This window comes from Pelecanus crispus, chromosome 11 (assembly GCF_030463565.1).
Source record: "Pelecanus crispus isolate bPelCri1 chromosome 11, bPelCri1.pri, whole genome shotgun sequence".
Lineage (NCBI taxonomy): Eukaryota > Metazoa > Chordata > Aves > Pelecaniformes > Pelecanidae > Pelecanus > Pelecanus crispus.
The window spans coordinates 35,494,358-35,517,720 of record NC_134653.1 but is presented as its reverse complement, the minus strand read 5'-3'; the positions used below and the strand labels follow the sequence as shown (position 1 = coordinate 35,517,720).

Sequence of the window (23,363 nt, the reverse complement as noted above, 5' to 3'; positions counted from 1 at the left end):
CGTGACGCCACCGGCGCGAGGCGGCTCCCCGCCCGGGGATTGGCCGCCGCTCCCGCCCCTTCCCCCGCATGCGCGGCGCGGCCCGCGGTTGCCGGCGCCGTTGGGCGGAAGGGGAGCGGGCAGCGGGCGCGGCCCGGCCGCGGGCGGGGCCCGGCCCAGCGAGGGGGAGGCGGCCCCGGCGGCCCTCGGCGGCGAGCGAGAGGGGAGCGGCCCGCGAAGCCTCCGGGAGGCGCCGAGCCCGCCGCGGGGATGAAGGACCGGCTGGCCGACCTGGCGGAGGTGAGTGCGGAGGCGGGGGGCCGTGCGGGCCGCTGCCGCCGCCGGAGGTAGCGGGCGGCGGGAAGGCTGGTGCTCCGCCGCGGGGCCGGCGCCTCGGCCGCGGCCCTGGGGCTGGGAGGGCTCCGCTCTTTCCCAGCTGCCTTCCCGGGGAGGGGGGCGGCTTCCTCCCGGGAGGCGCGGCGGAGCCTGGGGATCCGGCAGCAAAGTTGGAGCTTCTCCCGTGGCTGCAGATCACCTTCCCCCGCTGCCTCCTCGCCTCCAGCGCGCTAACGTTTTCAGTGGCAGATAAACTGGATAATAATTTTGTTTTCGAGCTGCCCGTGGTGTAGGGGGGGTGGATTTATCTGCCTGGGAACTGTTTAACCAGTAGTGCGTCAGTAAAGCTATCTGCGGATTTTATTTTCCGCGTGTTTACAAAATGGTAGCTGGTTATGTTTATACGCTCTTTTCCTTTCCCTTATTTGTGCTTTGAGAACAGTATCCTAAAAAAGAATGGAGAGCTGGAGGGAGGTACCATCATGTCTGTCTTCAACAGGATATGGCTTGGTTAAAATAAAAGGATATTTGACTTTTTTTTTTTTTTTTCCCCCTGAAAAGAAATGGAAATGGAGAACACCCAGGAGTTCCTGTGATAGTTCTAGGACTCCACATATTTGTGGAAGTTGGCTTGTGTTAAGCTGCATGCAGGTTTGGGGCTTGTTCACCTTAAAATTAAGTTCTTATCTTCTGGATCACAAAATATGTTTTGGAAGGTCCCTCTCTAAGTGATGGAGTTACCAGTCTCTTTGTCTTCCTCTCCAAAAGGATGAATTGGCATCTGAAAAGTTTTCACATGATTAGATTACAGTGTCTTTACCAGCAAAGATGTTTCAGAGTCATGCCAAAGAAATGTGTAACTTCTTCCAGGTATACTTCTTCCCTTTTCCTCTTTCTAAACATGTCCAGGTTGTAGGGGTATGTGCCAAATTTCAGTGATGGTGCATGCTTCCCAGAAAGAGGAAAAGCAAACAGTGATCTGAATTTGCTTTTTAATTTATACTCTTAAACATGTAGACTTCCTTCTGACTGAGGGGAAGCAGCAATGGTCTGTTGTATGTTATTTTTAACGAAAAAAAAAAAACCCACCCTTTAGGTGGTGTTAAAAGTTTTTAAAGCAACTGTACATGGGGTTTTTAAGCCAGCTTTTAGTATTTGACATCTGAAAATGTTACTGTACTGCAGCAAGCTACTACTTTAAACACAGTGGTGGGTATTGCTGAAGTGCTTCATATGCTCATCAACATAATTTTCACTGCCTGTAGAATTAAGAAATAGCCTAGAGACTTAAAATGGAAGCTTTCTTCTAACTAGAAGAAAATATTTAAACATCAAATGAACGTAGAAGTTATTGAAGATCCAGTCTACATTTTATCACTTAGAAGTGTGTAGTTGACATGACATTTTGAAAAGTTACATACCTGAGGGATATAGCTTTGTAAAACTTGATTTCCACAGGGAACTCATGGAAGTAGCAATTTCCATCTTACATCTTTATCTGAAATATCAAAAAAGCTCATGTTTTTGTGAAGTTATTTTCCCATACTAGTATAAATGCTTTGAACAGTCATCCTTGATCACATGTAGATAAGATTGCTTTGAAAAGGAAAAAAGAATCTGAAGAAATAATGTATTAACATTTATTTCCCTATCTTCCAAACTGTTTCAGTTTGATTAGTGTAGTTCCATTGTATTTTATTTGGCTAAATCATTAAGTGAAGGGTAGAGCGTATGCATTCTGGTTTTTAAACAGGCCTGGGCCTGCAGAATCTTCAAGAATAACTATGCCTTGCCTCTTTCCCTTAATACAAAATGTCATTGTCTGTTACTTTGGTTGTACCTTACATGTAAACTCCATCCGCCCCGTTTCCCCCAAAGACCCAATGTGATACGCAAGTAGTTTAAGAGATCCTTGTACTTTAGCCAGTCTGTGCTGACCCATTTTAACTAAATACGGTATTCCCTTCAGCAGAAAGGTAAATTTTGAAATGTAAGAAAGAAATGTGAATGTAAGTTTACATGTCTTCATTTGTGTGTTCCTGGATTGTATTTGACAGCAGGCAAACTCTTCTGTCATTAAAAGTTGTAATGTTTTCCTAGATTTCCCTTTATAAAGAAGAGGGAGAAATGTTACTTATCAATGTTTGTAGTCCATTAACATTAAATTATCTTAACTTTTTGATACTTTTGTTAATACACTGTATTAAGGCAGTTTAACAGTGCTAAAACAGTTGCTGGAGAAATTGCTGAAGACGTGCAGATTATATAGCCTTCAGATAACGTTGCTTCCTCTTACTTTCTAGCTGGAAGAAGTCTTGTAAAGTACATGCATTTTCAGAAGATAGCAACCATAATTGTATTTGTCCACTTCTAGGGGATTATTTTAATGTCGTTTCTAAATTATTCCAAGCAGGGCAAAATGAACTTCTTTCAGCTGTTTGAATTGTCCTTTAATACAATTAATTGGACAATTGATCGAATCCCAGACTGGTTTTAGTTATCTTGAGTGCAAATGAGTGTAAGCTTAAAAGAAGAATAAAAGGTTCTCTCTAATCCAATATGCTGTTTTCAGCAGTGGTTGGTGGTAGATATTTAGGGAAGAAGAAAAAAATCAGGGCAAGTATGTAGCAATGATTGTGTAAAACATTCTCCCAGCCTTCAGTGGTTTGCTGCTCACGGATGCAAGTCCATCTTAAAATGGCTTAAAAAGAGCTGTAGGATCTGTGTTCAGACCCTCCGTTCGGTGCATTCAGCCAGTGTCAGATACTAAAAACAGATGTCCTTTTAAAGGTCTGTTAATAAAACTCATTCAAACTTTTTTGTTATTATTGTTAGATCATTTAAGAAAGAGGTAGGATGTAAACCTTCTCTGCTTAAGTGCGATGATCTGAAGTTTGGGGTGCGTTGTTCATATGGCTCAAAAATTACCTTCTTGTTGTATGCTGAAACGGATGCTGAGCTATCTGTTGAAATCCGTTTTTCTTGCTTGATCAGTGAATCATTTTAAATACACGCTTTTTATATTTCTTTACTCTTTGGGTGTTACTGAGGATATCTTAGACATAACCTTTCAAAATTACATTTGTATTTGCTTGTAGCTTTATTTTTTTGTTAAACAAGGATCAGTAGCTTGAACAGAACTGCATTGATTTTTATTTTTTTTTTTTTTTTTTTGTAAACTATTTCTTGGGCATTCACTTAGTGCCCCCAAAACTGTTTAGGAACAAGTGAAGAACCACAAAGTCATGAAAGTTAAAATTGGTAGAATTGGGTGGTATGGAAAAAAAATGCAAAAGGCTTCTTTTCAGAAGGAGGAAAACATTACTGAGTTCCTTTTTTCCCTGAGTTAACCTCTTACATTAGTCTTTGTTCAAACATGGAATTTTCTGAAGATGAGCTGTATGTTTTCCATGTCATAACAGCGTCATTCCTTGTAGACTGTTACCATATGATGTTTTTCTGGTTGTACAATAATGCTACTAAATGCATGTTAATGATTGACCTGCCAGAGCTGCCTGATAGATCTCCTTGGCCCTCCGTAAGCCCTCCTTGGCTACTTTGATACAAAAGAATTGCTTGAAACACTGATGCTATAAGGAGAAACTCTAACGCTCTGTAACCCACTCCTTGGGTCTGATTCATTGGGATGGTGGTGGTCAGTTACTATCCTTGCAGCTTGCCAGAGGAATACAGGTGATCTGGACTGAGAAAAAACTAACCTTGATTGGAATTTCAGGGGCCAGTAATAGTCATGTTTTTAGGTCAAAAGCTGTTTTCAGCTTCAAAGCTCAGTAATTAATTTGGTAAGACATCTCAAGCTAGCCTTAATTCCACAATTCTATAAGGTATGGGAAATGTCAGAAGTTTCATAAACCATCAGGATGGCTCCTACTTGGAGCTGAGAAATGATACTGTCTGAATATCTGGATCCTGTCATGTAAACCAACTTTGGAGGGAGTTTGATATATTTCATAAGTCTGTAATGGAGTTGTATGGCCTAGACTTTCAGTCCCAAGGTCAAGGTATGAGCAGCAAACAGACTTCATTAGATTGCTCTTGGCATTGACGTGAAACTTCTTATCAGGTTTTTTGAGATACTGCTTATACTGAGGAGGGAATGTCTAGGAGAAACAATGCATTTCTGCTAAACTTAATGACAAAAGTGAGTTCTTGGTTGAATTGTGTGCTTGTCAAAAGAAGGTGCATCACTTAAGTTGAAGAGAGTTAGCAAATAAGCTGTGTTGTAGGTAAGCGGTGATTTAAGAACATAGAGAATAGAGGTTGACAAGTCATCAGTTGCCTTTCAAGTGCTGATGTTCAGGTAGGCTGTCCTTAAATCCTTCAACAAATTGTAGGCAGCAAATGGATCTGTCATGGGTGGTGTTGCAACCAAATGTGAAAGTGAAATGAATGTGGAACTGACTGCAGGGTGGGTGATCGTGATTGCTTCCTTCCAGCCTAGCATCCACAAACAGGACTTCTCAGTAAGATTTTTGTGTCTTTGATTTGTTTAAGATTCACTCAGGTGTTTAACATTGTACTAAGATCTTCTGACCGAGCTAAAAGCTGACATGCTGATCTCTTGGATGATACTAGTACTAGTTTTATTATTTTTAGTTCAATTAACTAAATACAGGATGTGGTTATAAAGAGTTAGAAAGATTATTCTTTACTCGGTAAATGTAGGCAGAAGGTGTTCTTTTACATAGGTAATGAAATGTCTTTGAAGTGTAGTTCATTCTTAAATATTAACTTACAACTGGTAGCTTTGTAGCACTGCAGTCTCTGGCATGGGTAAAAGTTGGGTGACTTCATTTGGGCGTATTTGTTTTAAGCAAGACTATTAATTGATTACAGTCCCTAAGGGCAGATTCTTTAACATAGAGTTCCATCTTCCCAAAGTGAGTAACTACAAAAAGTCTTTAATGACACGCAGCATTATGAGTGATTGGAGGGTGGTCCAGGAGAGCAAAAACATCTAAATTCCTTTATTTCAGTTGAGGCATTGTGATTCCCCTGAGCATAAACCCAGATGATTTCCGACAAACATATTGTCATGGGGCTTTATGCACTCCCTGAGTTTGCAGGAAAGGAACTGTCACAAAGTATAATAACTTTCCTTGAAGATTTGGGGCGGTCTTAGTAGATTTTGATGTATAGACTGTCATTGAGTGTAACCTGTATTAGGTAATAGCAGTGTTTGACGTTGGATTAAATTGCAGAATTGTCATGCAAATAATACCTATCTCACCTAATTTAATAAAACCAGAAACAAAGGGCTTATGGGGTAATAGGATCAGGGTTTAGGGGCAGAAAGTGGGTGTTAAAAGGTCAAAGGCAGAGGGGCTTGCAGGAAAAAAGGAGATTTGAACATGAAAATCCCTTAATGTTACCTGTCTTGTAGGCTTTTTCTTAACAGGTAACCCATTGACTTTATGGTAGAAGAATATTTTGCTCTGATTTTGATTCAATGCAGTTCAGTGTGCTCTGCAGAGGGAACTAGGGAACGTGGAAGCTGGAAGTCTTTGCCTTTATGTGATGCATGTTAATTCTCTCTTCCTTCGTGCAAATTTGGATCTCGGTTACTGTCAAGATCCATATATTCTTCCGGGCCAGCTCAAGGGCTAGGGAGGCGTGACTCAGGGAACGAACGTATTGGGCCATGTGCCTTGGAGATCTGCGAGAGCCTGTCAGCTCGAGCTTCTGCCTCCTTGGCTGCTGCTCTAAGGGTTTATCAATTATGTAATGCATGTATAGTTTAGTGCAGCGTAATTATGTCTAAATTGGCGTGGAATGGCAGCCTCGAAAACACCCGAGGGCAAAACTAGTAGGCAGATGCTGATAGCTTTTTGTTCTAGCTTTCGTTAGGTGGTAGCTTCTTACGTCACAAGCCAGTCATCGGCACCCCTCTTAGTGTTTCTGTGAGAGGGTTTGATTTACTGTCTCGGTAAACCGAATATTCTGTTCGGTTCATGTGGGACTCGCTGTGGGAGTATCTTTATGCTGTGAGAGAACATTTGTATGCCAAATTGTATTTTAATAATTTTTATGATGGGTAATGAAAACTGTGGCATCACTTACAGACTGGTTCTGTCCTGAAGCAGTTTACATGCTGTAGCATTCACAACTTTGTGGTAGTCAGGTGACTTTCTTTGACCTCTCTGCTTATTTGTTTTTAGATTACAGCCCTCAGAAGAGGAAAACTTACTTTTATGACTTCGCAGACTGCTGACAAAAATGTGTACGCAGTAGCAATGGGGAAGAAGTAGTTGTTTCAGAACAGTATCCAGAGTTTCATTTCATAGATTTGTTTTGTTGTCTTTTACAGTGTAAAGGAAACGAAGATGGGGAGACAGTTATTGTTGAAAAAGACCATTTTATGGATGACTTTTTCCAACAGGTAGAGTTTTCACCATGCATTAAAGAGTTACAGTTTTCTTTCCGTGCCTTTTAATTTCTGTGAATAGGTTTAACAATTCATCTACACACACACCGCACAACATGCTTTGTAATGGTATGCCAAGTCAAATGTTGGTGATGCTTCTGCTTGTTTATTTCAGGATATTTTCTGTCTTTACTGCGTAGAAGTTTTTTGAACTCCCTGTCCACAAGGAATTTGCTTATAGAATTTTAAAATCTTTTTTATTAAGAATAGTAGCGCTTAAGTTTTTGGCAATACAGACTAAAATTATATTCTTAATAGCAACTATTTCTTAAAAAAAAAAAGTGCAAGCTGTTTAAATGTCAACATTTCTGCTGGGATTTCTGTCAGATACTTACAAATGTTGCAGTGAAATACTTCATGATTTTTATTATCAACAATTTTAAAAAAGAAAATCTTTAAAAGAAATCTTTGCCCTGAATTATTCTCATGTTTTCATTGCCATATTTCTTGTCTTCTAGGTTGAGGAACTTAGAAATAATATAGCAAAAATAGCACAAAATGTGGAAGAAGTGAAGAAGCAGCACAGCATTATCCTGTCAGCACCAAATCCTGAAGGAAGTGAGTATCACTTTTTTTACATTTCGGACATCTGTGGCTAGATATTCTGAAATAATTTTTCTTTTGTTTTAGCTATCTATAGGAATAGAACTTTGGGTGTTCAGAATGTAAAACGTAACGCTATTTATTTAAATATTTCCATATTTAATAATTAATATTTTCATTTGCTTATTTTTACCTTTTTAAAGTCTCATTTGAATAAATACATTTTCAGAATACTTGTTGCATCATCCAAACCTTTGCTAGACCAACACTCAGTTTAATATGTTGAAATTGATTGTGTCTTCAGAAACTTAGTGGCTACTTGTGTTTCTCTTAATTTGTGAAAATGTTGAAGTTGTCAACTGAAGCTCGCACAGGAGAGCCATCATCTTCTCTTTATTCTTCAGTAGGGGCAAGATCCTGTCTAACACTAACGCTACGGCCAGCTGCTTAGGGGTAGTAAGAGTTCTGTGCTGGAACCCTATTTTTAGAGGCTGTAACTCCGAAGCTGAAAATGAAGATGTGCTTTCTGAACAGAGAACTCGGAAGTTAGGGAACTTACCCAGAAACATAGAACCTTCTCTGTTCTGGGTGTGTGGGCAGTGTTTAAAGAAAAGGGAAGAAAAGATGCTGAGATATTTTTGTGGAATGTTGCAACACTAGCTTAACACCTTCTTACTGATGAAAAATGAACTTTGGGTGTTAGTTTTTCTTTTCCCCTGTTTTCTTTGTTTATGGATGGGCATATGTTTGTATTCTTACAAATGCTGTTGCAGACTGCTTTTTGTCTTAATTATATACAGTCAATGAATCTCAGGTTTAATAAGGGTTCATCTGAATGTTTAAAATCTGTGGTCTCGGCACATTTATAAGTTCGTGTTTTGTGCTAAAAATTGTGCTCGTTAACACATCTGAACTGTGTAGGAACATGACATTGCTTATAAGTAATGCGTGCTCTTGTGAGTCTAGTGTCTTCAGTAAACCCAGTAACAGAGATCTAGATAGTTCTTCATGAATACTCCATATAGTAGTCTTGAAAAAATATAGGTAGTGCACGGTACGGTTATGTTAATAAGGGCAAAAGCAGTGAGTCCATGATAAACAACAGAACTAAAAAAAAGTGAGATAAATCTGTATTTTCAACTTGATAGACTTCAGTGAACTTTCGTTTTGACCAGCAAATGAATATTACCCTGAAAGTGTTACGTTACAAAAAAATGCGGGATATTTTATCACCTGCTTTAGTTGGTGATTTGGTAATAACATTTCCCAAGTGTAAGGGCCTGCCATAAGAAGCAGGAATCTGATAGTATGCTGTTATAAAAATAGCATTTAAAGTACTTAGGAGTATAATAAACAACTTCTCTGCATGGTTGTGCTGAGTACAATTATGAGATGGCAAGGTAGAGTTGTAGATGGTTGCTGGCTTACTATTATCAGTCATTAGCAGTTCTAAAACAAAAAAAAAATTTTTTTAAAGGAACAAAGGAAGAACTTGAAGAATTAAATGAGGAAATAAAGAAGATTGCTAATAAAATCCGAGCCAGGTTAAAGGGTGAGTTGTGAGAAGAAATAAAACTACAGTTGCTTGTAACGATTCAGGGTGGTAGCAGTGTTACAAACTTAATGCATTGTAGCTGAACTTTAAAAGCTGCATTATGCGTGTATAAATTGTATTGTACAGCTCTTTAAAAAGAAAAAAAAGAAAGAGAGAACTGTCTCCTTGCCAACTAATATACAGCCCATGTCAGTAATGGTATCATCCTCTACTTTTTTCCTCCTTGGCAAGCTTCACTGCTGATAAATACCAGGTCTCAGCGCAGCCTAGTTTGTGGAACAGGACAAAGAGCTTGCTTGCTTTCAGAAAGAACCTAGAAAATCACAATGCAAAGTAATTCCTCTGTGTAGAAATGTATTCTGCAGCTGAAATGCTCTTTTTTGGTCATGATGTTTTGGAAGCTGATTAACTTGAACTGCAGAAAGACGGTCTCCATGGCATAAATGTCTACATAGGGAGTTGCTCCTATTGTATTTTAAATTCAGACTAGCTAATTTTGCTGTGGCTTACCCCTATGAGTATGTCTTAATTGTTTAGCATATATGGAGTGTTTTAATGTTACTGTTTTACAGTTACTACATGCTTTTGTCCTTCCATAAACACTAGGGAATGGTGTTTATTGTTTAAACTGTACGAGCAGCCCATTTTGGTATACCTTTTGAAATTCTTCCAGAGTAATAGGCAGTAGCATGGCTCTGTTAAGAGTACTGAAGTAGTTACTGTGTTTTAAGCTCTGTACCAACTATCAAAATTATTTTAAATTTCTGCCACCCCTGACCTCTCCCTGAAATGTTAAACATGTCTGTGAGGAGCTTGTACATGAGAAAAGTAATAATTAATAGTATCTACAAAGTAACTGAGCTACACTATCAAATAATTATACTGAACATTGACTCATAATATTCTTGTATTGTTCTCAGCTATTGAACAAAGTTTTGATCAGGGCGAAAATGCTAATCGGACATCAGTGGACCTCAGGATAAGAAAAACGCAGGTATGATCACTTAAGTTTTCTCTAAACAAAAGGATTCTAGTAAATGGGAGAATGAGTTTCACTTTTCTGAAATTGTTTCAGAACTTCATGTTCTGTTTTGTTGGAATGTAAATACCACTTTTAGTTGCTGTGCGGTAGTATTTGCTGTATCAAAAAAATAAAAGTTTTTGTTCCACATGTTTAAATCCTCAAAAAACAGCACTCTGTATTAGCTCACAAGTTTGTGGAGGTCATGACGGAATACAACGAGACCCAAACTCTTTTTCGAGAACGCAGCAAAGGTCGGATACAGAGACAATTAGAAATAAGTAAGTGACACAAATATACTTTTTTAAAAAAGACGAATTGTGTTGTTAGTACCTCCCTTGTTTCTTATTACTTAAAGATGGTACAAAGCATCATACATCTTGGACATGTTCTTGAAGCATGTGAGGGAAAAGAAACTATTTTATCATATGGCATAAACTCTTTGATGCTACTCTTTAGAACAGCTGTAAAGAAAATAGAGAAAACTCAGTAAATAATTTCTTTTATGTTAAAAATTATTAAAGAAAATATCTTTTTCCTTTGTCTTCTTTCCAATGTTGCAACTTTAAATGGAACATTAAGAAAAGCTTCATTCTGAACATAGCAGGTGTTATTAAAAGCCACTCTAAAATTAACATGCTAAACAGGACAACATCTCTTTTTATGCTACGCTATTTTTGTCAATAAGAACATTTGTTAAATTCAGCTGACATAAAATCAGTCCTGCATTATATGTACTCTAATCATTTGTTGACTGACTCACATTTGACTGACTTCATCAGTGGTTATTACAAGGAGATTTCAGAAAGGTACCTGACTCTACTCTGACCTACAGCATCTACCTCAGAAGGTGTCTAAAAAAAAATCCCTAACATCTCGTACCTAAAATTAACCTTTTTGAATTATCTCCTGTAAAAGCAAATACATATATTGCTGAAATAAGAAATGCAAACAGAAAAGTTGGCAAATTAGAAGAAGACTTTGCTTTTCATGTGCTTCTCAAATTTGTCATTAGCCTCTCATGCTAATGGTTCAATTCAGCATGTCAGTAAAGCTTGTTGAGGAAGTTACATTCTTCTTTACCTGTACGTTTGAGGGGAGGAACCCTAATACCTCAGGACATGCTGCCTCTAAGTTAGTGTTGTTAGGACCCAATTAGAGCCTTCAGCTTTTCCTCAGCACTAAGCATTTTAAAGCCGGTTTTGCAGCATTGTTGGGTATTAACACCAGAAAGTAATATTCAAACTGTAACTTTCATCTGATAGAACGGAATTATAGAAGTTATTACAGATACTCAACTTACTTTACATAGGAAGAACAGGGATTTGATATGTAATCTTTAAAACTACGATACAAATCACTTGAATGTGTTGTGTAACTCATAACACTTGCGTTTGTCATACCGCTGTGATCCATAGGATTCAGTTGGCTTAAATACACTATAATAAACTACATCAGTTGTTAGATGTGCGATGAAAAGTAGAAGTGAAGGTGCGCTATGGGTAATCATCTTCTCTATGTGGAATATAATCCTGTGTTGGTAAAATCAAATTTACGTAAAGATTTTATTGCCCACACAGTGGTGGGGGGCAAGTAAATTAGGTGCCAATGTGACATGAGTGAATAGGTAGGTATTGAATGTTATGTAAATACTCTGTACCTCAAGTTCTTCCTTCTGAAGAACACCCCACTTAGCGAGGTTCATATGTACATTGTAAATGTTTCTGATCAGGCTCTTTAATTTGATAGCCAACCCCTCTCCCCCCCCCCCCCCAAAGAAACCCCAACCAAACAAAAAAATTTCGACCAACCAGGAATTCTTCATCATAGCTTTGAATCTACATTTGTTTTCTGACTATTGATTATTTTCTGGGTTTTTTTCGCATGCAAAATGGCACTTGGTAATGGCTAAACACTGCATTGTTTTATCTTGAAAAACGCTCAATACAAGAATTTTCTTTGAATTGTCATTATTCTAGCATGGTAAAATTTTATGTTCAATACTGAATAAGTGATGTTATATGAAGTTCTGTTGTTTTTATCCTAGCTGGAAAGACCACCACTGATGAGGAACTGGAAGAAATGTTAGAGAGTGGTAATCCTTCCATTTTCACTTCTGATGTATGTATTTCTGGTCCACTTATGTGTCTCTTCTATTGTACTGCTGCTGCTATTTAGAAGTGTATCAGCACATACTTATGTCCATGTCTTTTTTCATTCTCCCAAAGATTATATCGGACTCTCAAATAACTAGGCAAGCTCTGAATGAAATTGAGTCACGTCATAAGGATATTATGAAACTGGAATCTAGCATACGGGAACTACACGAAATGTTTATGGACATGGCAATGTTTGTTGAGACTCAGGTAAATTAACTGGTTCAAACATGTTTAAGCGGGATGGTTTTTTTTCCCCGGTCTTCCTCTTTGAAATGCACAGAAACAATTGTTTATATTCAGATAATACAGACTTACAGTGTTTTTTGACTGATAGGAATATATGGAAGTTAATCAATAGAGGGATTTTGTTTTGTTTTGGGCAAATGTACAATCTGGATGTACTCATAGTATATACTATGAATAACTAAGCATAGACTTCCTTTTCAGTTGGTATACTTAATACTTTCTTCAACATGCTTATATTGTAAATGCTTGAACATTTTGTGCATGTTCAAGAACAACTCTGTCCTGGAATGTTGGTTAATATATTGGGAATTTAGGATTGTCACAGACACGGTAAAGGACTGCTGTGGTAGAATAAAATGTGCGTTAGCAGGGATGTATGCAACTTGCACACAATACGAAGGTATGATTACTGTTACAACTAACGCCAATGTAAAGGGATTGACAAGTCATTCAAGTCGTCTCTTATATTCATAAGCTTTGTCTTGACACACAAGTAAAATCATTCTATTTGTAGTCTTTACATACCAATTATCTAACAAAAATATTTTTAACTTCTGTTCTGAAAATTGACATAAGCGGGAAAGGGAAAAGAATAATGTTCAGGGGAGAAACTTTCCTGAAAAGGACTATTTTTTTTTTTAATTGGGTTTTGTTATAGAAGTCTGGTGTTGCTTTGATATTAAACATATAGCGAAGGCAAATTGGTAGCAGTTTTCTTTTGTATTAGAAATGAACAAAAGTCACTTGTGCATCATTCTTTAATGCTTTGCTGTTTACTGCTGCTGATTTTTTCTTCTGATGGACAGAAACACAGGTAACAGACTTACTGTAATTTGTCACCAATCCTCCATTTCATTACCAAATTTCATTCATCGTAATTAATTTGAATGTTTTATGTATTGACATTCTAAACCCGCACTTCTGAGGAACTTTTGAAGTAGCTATTATACGTGTGCGTTTTCTTATATAACTGTTGAACCTTGTGCCAAAACAGTCAATATCCTTTCCCACTTCCAGGCACGTCAGGGATTTCTGATCTCTTTAGTATGGCAGTTTTAGTTTTGGCTGTTAAAACATACCTCACATTCGAAGGTATGTTTTCAGGTGTTCAGTATTTGTTCCTGTTTTGCAGGAAGAAATATGCCTGCCCTGCCCATCAATGTTCCTTGCTTGGTTAGAACTTTGAGCCCTTGCTTCTCATTCCCTTTTTCCTTTACACATCAAAGTAGAAAAAATGTCAGCCACTAATATGTACGTTATTCACTTATTTAAAATAATCATTGATGTTCTATAGCCTTTCTTCTCTTAGGTTCATTAAACAAGGATCCATGGATTCCAATAATAAATTTTTTTTTCTTCAAAATTTCATTTTTAAGGGTGAAATGATCAACAACATAGAAAAGAACGTGATGAATGCATCAGATTATGTGGAACATGCAAAAGAAGAGACAAAAAAGGCAGTTAAATATCAAAGTAAAGCGCGAAGGGTATGCTGTCTTTCCATAATTGTGCTAGTCGGTATATTAACTTAGCACAGTATGAAGTGACCTTCAATTTTAGTTGATTTTTTTGTTGTTGTATTCAGTCCTTCAAGATAGAATTAATACATGCATTTTACTTTTTTGTAGTTCTGATACTTAAAATTAGATTAGAAAATGTTATAAATGAGTATATGACAGAGGAAGATTTACCGAAGGATTTTACAGACAAAGAAAGAAAAATACCCCCGTAATCCGGAAGAAGTCAGAACATTGCCAATGTGAATTAATTTGTTATAGTTAATATTAAAAATTGATATTACCAGTAGAGGACAGAAACTTCTTGTACTACAAAGATGGATATGCAATTCATGCACAGCTAAGGCTACGTTCTCAATTTTCCACTTAAAAAGCTGTCATTATAGAGTGTAAAAACCCCAAAAGAAGAATTAATATATTATGCTACTACATAAATTCACAGGTTATTCTTATCAATTACTGACACCTGAAATTATTCAGACTCTAAATAAGCTTAAAGGTTTTTGGATCTTAATCACTGGTAAACTTGCCTGGATTTATAGCTATAAAGTCACCATCTTAGCAGGAAAAATAAAATTACTGGCTTTGCTGAAGCTGGCTTACTTTTTTAGAATTCCATCATTATTCTTTTTACAGATAACTCGTTTTGTACTTTTGTAAAAGTACTAGGTTAGGGGGATCTTCCCTCTAGAAAGGGTGTGATGTTAAACTACGACATTCAATTTTGCGGAGGAATTGAGTTCAAAGTAACGTTCAGGCATTTTCCATTGGCATAGAAACTTGTTTTGTGTTTCAATATCTTTCTTCCCATCAGAAAGCCAAATAATGTATTCTGAAATCAAACTACTAAGTAATTTGGTTTTATATTTTGTAACTGTAGGATTGCAGAGTAAATGAAGTGTTCCTCTGACGTTGTAATTTCCCCTTTTGAGATGCCGTGCAATTTTGTGAGGCTTTTTATGGCGAGTTGGATTTGAGGGAATAATACATCTTTATATAGAATAGACAGATATCTACATAGAGATAACACAAACACGCCTGTTACATTTAAAAAAAAAAATTTAAGAAGTGTCAGAAGAGCCCACAAAATGTATTTGTAAATGGTGGTTTCCTCATCTTTGATAACTATATAGGTATTAATCACACTAGGTACCTGTAAACACTGTTTAAAATGTTTATGCATGCAAGAGTATACAGATAAATTTATCTAAGTTTGAGAATAACTTCAGGCTTTAATAAAAATGAGCGTGGGTCTAAAAACTGACTACTTGAAAAACTGAAAATAAATGCAAGTCTTAATGTGCTTAATATTAAAATAATAACAACTTGTTTTTTGACAGAAAATGTGGATAATTATCATTGTGTCCTTGGTGTTGATTGCCATAATCGCTCTAATTATTGGTTTGTCTGTTGGTATTCGGTGATGCTTGGATAACCTCAGCATGCATGACTTCTTGCCAGTGTGGCAGTAAGTAACTAATCAACTAATTTGCTCTTGTTTTACGCTGGTAACTTGTCTTGTTCTACTAATCCTTAATACCTGCACAGTTAGTACGGGGCGTAGGCGGGAGGCGCATTGGTGGATTCTCTCTGTCTCTGCATGCTATAACAGCGCTGTGCGTGTGAATTTTGAAAACTGACATCTAGTGGTAAGCCGCTACACTTACAGAATGCAGTCACTACGTGCGACTCGTAAACACAGCAGGAAAGGAGACCAACAAGTCCAATTATTGTCTTGCAGTGCTTTTAATTTTTTTTTAATACTGAAAGTTCACATCAGCAAACAATCTGCACTAAGATATGGAATACTGGTTACACTTGGAACCTGATCAGATGGGGTTTTCTATGGTTTTAAGTAGAGTTTTCATTAAAGTAGATGTCTACAACCATGAAGTTGGCTATTATGCCTTGCGGAACGTTGTAAAATTTCTTACTCTTACTTCGAAGCTGTGTATTAATGCTAGACTAAATGAAACAGTGGGAAATAACAATGTATTTGTAAAAGGAAGTCTGTGAAGATTCCAACCGGAATTTTAGGCCATAAATTTGAGAATGCTTTCAGTCTTCAGATTTTTGCTGTATTAATATACCATTTCTTGTCAAGATAACACCTAGCCAGGCTAAGTAGAAAATAGCAGTTAACCCTTCTGAGTCCAATAGAAACTCAACTTTTTACATGTAGTATCTTCAAACTATATACTAAGCGCTATGAGTGGGATGTCATTTCAGACAGCTAATCAGGAATTGTGTTCCTAACTAACGCTCTTTTAATATCGAAGTTTTTTGGTTTAATGTTACAGTTTCTTCTCAGCTTTGGTTTATGGGCAGATAACAGGATTTTCTGTATCGTTGCTTATAGTCAGAAATACCTGACCTGATGTGAGACTTTGATGCATTTACTTTTTTTTTTTTTTTTTTAATTTTCCCTCATTGTAAAGGTTTGAGCAGGCTACAAATATTTATCCAAGGAGGGTGGCAGTAGGCAATGTTACTGTATTTAGACTTGACCTTGATAAGTAAACGTTCACTATTGCATCTGTCTCTACAACTAATGATGTTTACAGAAGTTGGGTATGAGTAATAACAATTATTCTGTGAAGCAAAATACAGAGATGTTACACAGATAGCTCTGTCTTGTAACTATGGTTACATGTATGTTAGAAAAGAAAGACTAACAATAGGGAATCATAGCAGTAAGTATTCTTTAGAAAGAAAATCCAGACACTCAGATTAGGTGTCAGTATTACTATTTTTTTGTGGCTGTGCATGTATTTAAACAGTTCTGTATCTGACAAGGTATTTCAGTCTCAACTTTTCTCTCTTTTTTGCAGAAATTGATGTTCATAATTATATGTGTAACTGTATTGCTTCTGATACTTGGAATTATCCTAGCAACAACACTATCGTAGCGAGCACATTCCAAGAGTTACGAACCTTCAGAAACTCCAAAATAAATCTTCGGTAAAACCAAACCTTTTTTAACAAATGATGCCTTACGCTGTTCCATGATGATGACCTATCACTAATGGTTAAAAATGAAAACAAAATCACTCTTAATGTTTACTCATAAATGAAGATCAGAATGTCTTAGGAGATATGTATGGATGTTCATCGTAAACTATACATTTGTAAGACTGAAACTTGCTCTTAATTGTTTTGAACTAAAGGAACTTAGGTTTTTTTTTTTTCATATCTCAGTGTTACAAGCAGTTTAAATAGGGAGTTGAGAGACTATTGAGTTTTGACTGTTTGGCTATTTTTCCTATTGCTAATATAATTCTAATCGTGATTTTTAGTACCTTACCAGTGCCACTTTCGTTAGCGCTCGTGTGAACATTTTTATGAAATGTAGCCTTGTCTTTAAGCGTATTAATTATTTAGTCACGTTAACCTATCTAAGCCTTACACTTAAAAACTTTTTCTCCAAGAAGTGCTAAAATATTTTATCCTGAAAAGGCTACTTATTTAACCGTCTGCCTGTTGCATTACACTTGAGAAGAAAAAAAAAAAAAAAAGCTTTTTTTACATGTTCCAGCTTTTTTCTTTTTTTTTTTTTTTTCTTTCAATGTGACTAAGGTTAATTGCTTTAAGTATTTCCCTTCCCAAGAAGTTAGTTGCAACATTTCTGGTAAAAGAATGCAGTAATGAAGCACACCGAATTTGAACTTGAGCAGATAATTTTACAAAGAATCTTTGTGCAAAGGAGACTGATGGATCAGTTTAGCCTTAAAGTTGATACGAATAGGGCCAAAATCACACTTTTTCTCTAGAAAGCCAAGATTTCTTCTTCGGAAGCTTGCTAATGTTGATGTGTGAATATAGCACGTAGGGATGAACGCATTCAGAAAAGTCTGAAACGTAATACAAACTAAGACACTGATTTGTTATGACATTTATGTGTTACATAACATATATGAAGTGTTTTAGTATCTATACACCTGTTGTAATGCTAGCTTACAACACTTGAAAGCTTGAAAGACTTCAAATGTAACCAAATAACTGCATTTAATGTTACAGGTTATTTTTGTATTTTGTGTGTAAAATATTTGTAACTTGAATTTCTGACTTATCGTTTAAAGATATCCATGTAGATATGTAGATATATTTACACTGTAAGACAATTACAGGAACGTATCATGTGTGCCTTTTTAAACACAGACTAAAACTACGCTTGTCAATGTTTCCGAATATGCAATTATAACATTAACTGCAATAACTTGGTCCCAAATGGTTAGAATCCTTAAACTTACATTTTGTTGAAAGTGTCTGAGATCAGAGTTACTCAGTAAACTATAATTCAGTCTGACTTAATGAAATTCAGCAAAGTTTACAATTTATATTGTATGTATGAATATTCCTGCTTTGCTGGCCAAATATCCTGTGAATATGCTGGAGCTATTCAGATGTCAAACATGTTTAAACAAGAAAAAAATTACTCTTATTGGTCTTTTGGCAAGCCAACCATAAAGAAGTAGCTTGAAAAATTTTGGCTTCATTAATGAACAAATTGCTTTACCTCTAAATCCAGAACACTCACTGACACTTGTGAGGAAGTTTACGTGCAAAGTAAGGAAAGATTGGCTGCCTTAGTACTTGTTCTAGGTAAAATATATTTTTATTCTATAGTTTTCTAGAGTTTTATCAGTAAATATTATTTATACAGATAAACAAATTAGATTGGAGGAAAAAAATCAGTTCTGCTGTTTAACAGCTGGTTACCTAAAATGACCCCCCCCAAATCCCATCATGTTGAATTTTTTTATTTATAATGCAATAATTTGGCCATCAAGACCAGAAATTTGAATAGGCCACTCCATACTTTTTACTTGTTACATAGCTGCCTCAATGATTTTGTTTTAAAACAAAACTTGGTTTTCACATGAACCTCTTTGTTCTGTTAATATTGGAGGGGAGTAAATCTCTAACCTGTGCACTAATAAATTTATCTAAGCATGTATCTTGTGGCTATTTTTATATTCATGATGTTATTGTGACCTTTGTGCATATTTTCCAGTAAGTGTTTGAATAAGGCTGGTATGTTCTTGCAGTGACGTATGTCGAACAGCCGATGCCTAGGTCTTAGAGTAAAGGTAGTGTATTTCCTGAAACTTTTTACCAAAGCAGGTGTAGAGATGATCAAAGTAAGTGTAGAGATAATTATGAAGACGTTAATGGGATTTATTAATTTAAACTGTGCCCATGGAATTTTGCTTTAATATTAAACTTGAAAAAATATGGGAATTATTTATTTGAATAAAGCTATTCATGTATTCTCAAAAAATCCTGATAAAAGTGCATCTTTCACAGTACAGAATTAAAATAACTTCCTTTTACCTGCCTACCCCAGAACTGGAAATTCCGGGATAGATTCAGGGTTCGGGTGCGCAGGAGGTAACTGCAGTCATTCCCCAGTGCCGACATTGAAGCTCCATTTCGATTGCCGTTCCGGCAGCTTTTTGCTGGCGCGCATTGAGCGGCGTTACCCCGCGGTGATGCTGCACCTCTCTTCTCTCTGTAACCTCGCTCGCCGCGGCTGGCCGTCTGCAGCGGCGCTGCCTCTCGCCTCCGTGGATCTCCAGCGGCGAATGGGAGCCAGCAGCCTGCTCGGAGCCGACGGCCGCGGTGGCTGCAAGGGATGGGAGGTGGGGAGGAAGAGCCGCCGCCTGCGCTGGGCACGGGGACTGCTGCTCCGCTCCTTCGGGTGCCTCCGTCCCTCGCCATCCCTCGTACCTCACACCCTGAGCCACGCGAGCCTTTCGTACGGTCGGTGCTCGAGCAAATGCAAGCGTCTGCACGGTACTGTGGAAGGGGAAGGTTTGGTTGTGCTGCCCTCGTCATGTAGGAGCCTTTTCGGAGATGTTTTGAGGAAAGAACGCCCGAGGTTTCATTTGCTTTCATTTGAGTCGGTGCTGTCTTCGTGCAGAAATAAGTCATCATCATAACTTTTGTACTGGTCTAAGGCCGATGAGGATGTGCGCGCAGAGCTAATACCAGAGCACTCAGAAGTTGGGAATTGGCCAACTTATGACTAACGGTAAGGTAATTGTGCAGTTATGCTTAGTTCGGTATTTCTTCGCGGTATTGGGAAAATTGGACAGGAGTGGGAATGTTGAACTTGGCGAAACTTCACAATTAATAAGGCAAACTTCTCCATAAAGGCAAACCAAGAAAGTAAAATCTTGGCAGAGGGGAAATGTTAAATGGCTGTTCTTGCAAAGATCTGTACAACCAAAACACTCAGGTTATTTCTAAGGGTGGGTATCTCTGCCGCTTCTCACAGCGCTGCCATACCACCTGTGGAAAAAGCACCAGATCAGAACATAAATGAATTCAATAGAATGAACTAAAGCTGTTTCAGAAATTAATCTGCCTTTATTCTGCTTCTCTTCGCTCTGTAGTGTAAAACACAGACTAGGTGGTTCTAGGCAGGGCAGGATTTGTTCAGCGTAGCACTACGTGAGTTTTGGTGAACACAAGCCTGATAAATAAAATTTAGAAGAGAAAGGGAAACTGCTGCCTATGAGGAAGGATGTTTTTCTGTATAAAAATGATACTATTTAAAAAAAAAAAAACCAACCAACCTTTCAGAGAAAAAAAAACAACCACCCTTTCAGACAGTTGTGCTGAATGTCATTTTGAGAGAACAGTTTGGATGTGGGTTGGTTTTTGGGGGGGTGAACGGGGGTTTTAAAGACTTACGTTACCTAATGTGACATTTGATTTGACGCGTTCACGGGGCTCGTATGCAACTTCTGAAAATAACGGCGGCATTCTTCGGCGCGCCACAGTCGGTGGGTCAGCCTTTGCACCTGTGCGTCGGCTCAGTCCGCCCCGTCACGTACAGTAACCGGGCGCCCCGTCCTGCGGTGCCGTTTGCAGCCTCTCCTGGCTGCCTCTGTCAAACATGCTGGGTCCCTCTGCCAGCCAGGCGCTTGGAAATGAGCACTTTGGAATTAAAAAAAAGAGCGTTTTATAACTGCTCGTAACTAGGTTCTGAAGAACAAAAGTACTTCTGGAATAAAGGTTTTTACAGAGGGAAATCTATCGAAATGGTAAGTAATTACAAAATAATTCTGCTTGTGTTGTAAAGAGTGATTGCTTTAATTGGCCGCGTTTGAATCCGTTTTACTGCAAAGAGGGGGAAAGAAGGATTTTGATGTTTGAGAGCAAATAGTTCTTAGAAAATGGCTAAGTTACAATCCAAGTAGCGCATATATATATATATACACACACACACACACGATACATAGCAGACTTTGTGGGTTGGGAAGAAACCAAGGATTATTTTGCATACAAAATTCTATTTCCTATATCCATACTTTAGAGAGAACATGAGACTGTTGGGTCAGCCCATGCTTGTTACTGTCAATTGAAAGTGAGTCGAGCTGGACAACATCAAAGTAACACGGCGTGCAGCTGGGTTTGGAGAGTACGGCAGAGTGAGTACGGCCTCGGCAGAGGTGCCGTTCGTGTAAGAGCTCACTTTATAGTCCTTTAATGTAATCTGTGGTTGAAGTAGTTTTACTTCCCAAACAAGGAAGCCAGTGGGGAGTTAGCAGCCAAATCCTCTTCTAACCGAAATAGTATTGTATGTTTAGTGTTAAACCATAACCATTAGAATATGGATTAACCAAGACTACTCAGGTCACAACACGGATGCCTTATGCACTCACCACAGGAGCACCGCAGTCTTGTAGGAGGCGGCCGATAGTCTAATAAGCGGGAAGGGAAGAGAAGTGGAAATTTGAGGAAAACAAGGCAACGTTTACCAGCTTGCCATGGTGGGGGGCTCATGCAGGGTTATGTTCTATCTGCAACTCACCACCGTGTGGAAACTGCTTGTAAATGCTGACAGTGCAGAAAAAGTGGGTACTGTAGAATAATACTTCATTGGATTTGAGTATTTTCTTTTTTTTTTTATGTAGCCTAACTAGCAGTACTCAGCTTCTGACAGTGATTGAAAGACTGGAGAAAGTAGTAAGATCCCTTTCCCCTATGCTATTCTCTCTTTTTTTTTTTTTTCCCCCTTCCCTAAAACAAAATTACCAATTACTCTAGGGCTCAGAAACCAATTTCTGGGATGAGTTTTTTCTGGTCCTTTTGGTGGTGATTGATTTATGCCTAGCAACATCTTTAGGATAGCCTTCTGAATTTTGCAGTAATACAATCTAATGCTTATTGCTTCAATCTTCATACACCACAGCATTGTATCAGGGCACACATCATATGTTTGGTCATGCGTGTTTACCTGACGTTAGCTTTCTAGCCTCTAATAATGTCTATATAATGGCTGTTAACTGAAAGAACTTCAGTATCTCCAGGGTGCCTTTTTGGAGAGGAACTTAAGTGCCCTGAAATGTGCTGCTTGCTTCTAACACCAGCACATGAGGGGTTTTTTTTTTTGTTTGGTTGTTTTTAAAAAAATGAAGTATGCATCTCTGCAAACTGTGTCCCGGTTCTCTCTAGGCTTTGTGGTTGCTGCTGATCTCCCTTTTCAAAATTTCAGTAATCACCTTCGTGAAAATTAATCATCTTTTCTCAGTTTCAAATGCTGCTGTTTTGCCTACTGCACCTTTTCTACCTAAAGGATTGGGTGATTGCTAACTTGCTCTCCAGACTTACCGTTTTCCTCTTGCTACTTAATTTCTTTAATGGACTTTTGGCAAAGGCCTTTGAAAATACCACGACTTGTAAGTATCGGCCTTCTGCAGTGCTACAGATTGCCTTGGGGCCTGACCAGGGAAGTATTTGCCACTTTTTCATGCCGTTGCTTTAATTACTGGCAGTACTTGCAGAACGCTGTTGCAAAAAGATACTCGCTTTTCCAAAGGCAGACTTTCTGAGCTATTGAGCCATCTCATTGCAGGTCTTAGATTTTTCTGCCCGTTTCTTCTCTTGGTCTTTGGCTTTCCTTTTGTTTAGGCTGTTGCTTTTAGAGGCGTAGTCTTTTCTATTATTGAATCTACCTCATTGTATTTGTAGTGAAGAAAAATGGCAGTATGTGTGTTTAGTTAGAGGGACAGTCATCCATGATACAGACTAATCCTGGTTCTACCCACACTGCTGTCAACCATCTTATAATGGATAAAAATAGCTGCTAGCAAATGAACCGAACTGCGTCAGAAAGCAATCTGAAGAAAAAAAAAATACATACGTTAAAAAGACCAAACCGCTTTTAACCTTCTGAAAATTTGCAAAAAACATTTCCAAACATCCCAGGTTTAAATCAGTTCATACAGCATGTACACGTTGCATTTCCAGCTCACATGCTTGCTCTGCTTTTGATTTTCCCTTTTGGCAATTTATTCAGAGTAGAGTTAGTGGATGGAATCTCAGAGGAGAATCAAAGCCAGTGTTTTGAGAACTAATGAAGTAATTATCTAAAGCATTATTTACAATGATTATTTAGAAGATAATGAGACCCTTTAATTATGTTTGTTCTGCACAGCTAGCCTTTCAATAATTCAGGGTATTGCCGTACAATTTCCTCCATGTTCACTTTGCACATTGTTGTTCAGAAAAATGTCCCAGCTGTCCGTAACGCACAAACACGGGCCCTCTT

General features: G+C 37.9%; 1 protein-coding gene across 3 annotated transcripts; it reads left to right on the top strand.

Annotated features, from left to right (window-relative positions):
* The first annotated feature begins 217 nt into the window (after nt 1–217).
* Nucleotides 218–18,756, top strand: STX2 (syntaxin 2). 3 transcript variants are annotated; one of them, XM_075718139.1, is made up of 11 exons: nt 218–279; nt 6,644–6,715; nt 7,219–7,318; nt 8,781–8,855; nt 9,779–9,852; nt 10,052–10,160; nt 11,927–12,000; nt 12,108–12,245; nt 13,661–13,771; nt 15,142–15,202; nt 16,633–18,756. In XM_075718139.1, exons 1-11 carry the CDS (start codon nt 250–252, stop codon nt 16,764–16,766), a joined length of 978 nt encoding a protein of 325 aa, XP_075574254.1. In that variant the 5' UTR covers nt 218–249; the 3' UTR covers nt 16,767–18,756. The 3 variants fall into 3 exon arrangements, with proteins under 3 accessions (XP_075574254.1, XP_075574255.1, XP_075574256.1); XM_075718140.1 differs by having other exon boundaries at nt 15,142–15,269; nt 16,633–16,669; XM_075718141.1 differs by lacking the exon at nt 15,142–15,202 and having other exon boundaries at nt 16,633–16,758.
* The last annotated feature ends 4,607 nt before the right edge of the window (nt 18,757–23,363 follow it).

Coding starts and splice junctions, on each gene's coding strand:
- STX2 (XM_075718139.1), top strand. CDS start 250: ATGAAGGACCGGCTGGCCGACCTGGCGGAG. Junction 8,856..9,778: donor AATCCGAGCCAGGTTAAAGG/GTGAGTTGTGAG, acceptor TATTGTTCTCAG/CTATTGAACAAAGTTTTGAT. Junction 10,161..11,926: donor ACAGAGACAATTAGAAATAA/GTAAGTGACACA, acceptor TTTTTATCCTAG/CTGGAAAGACCACCACTGAT.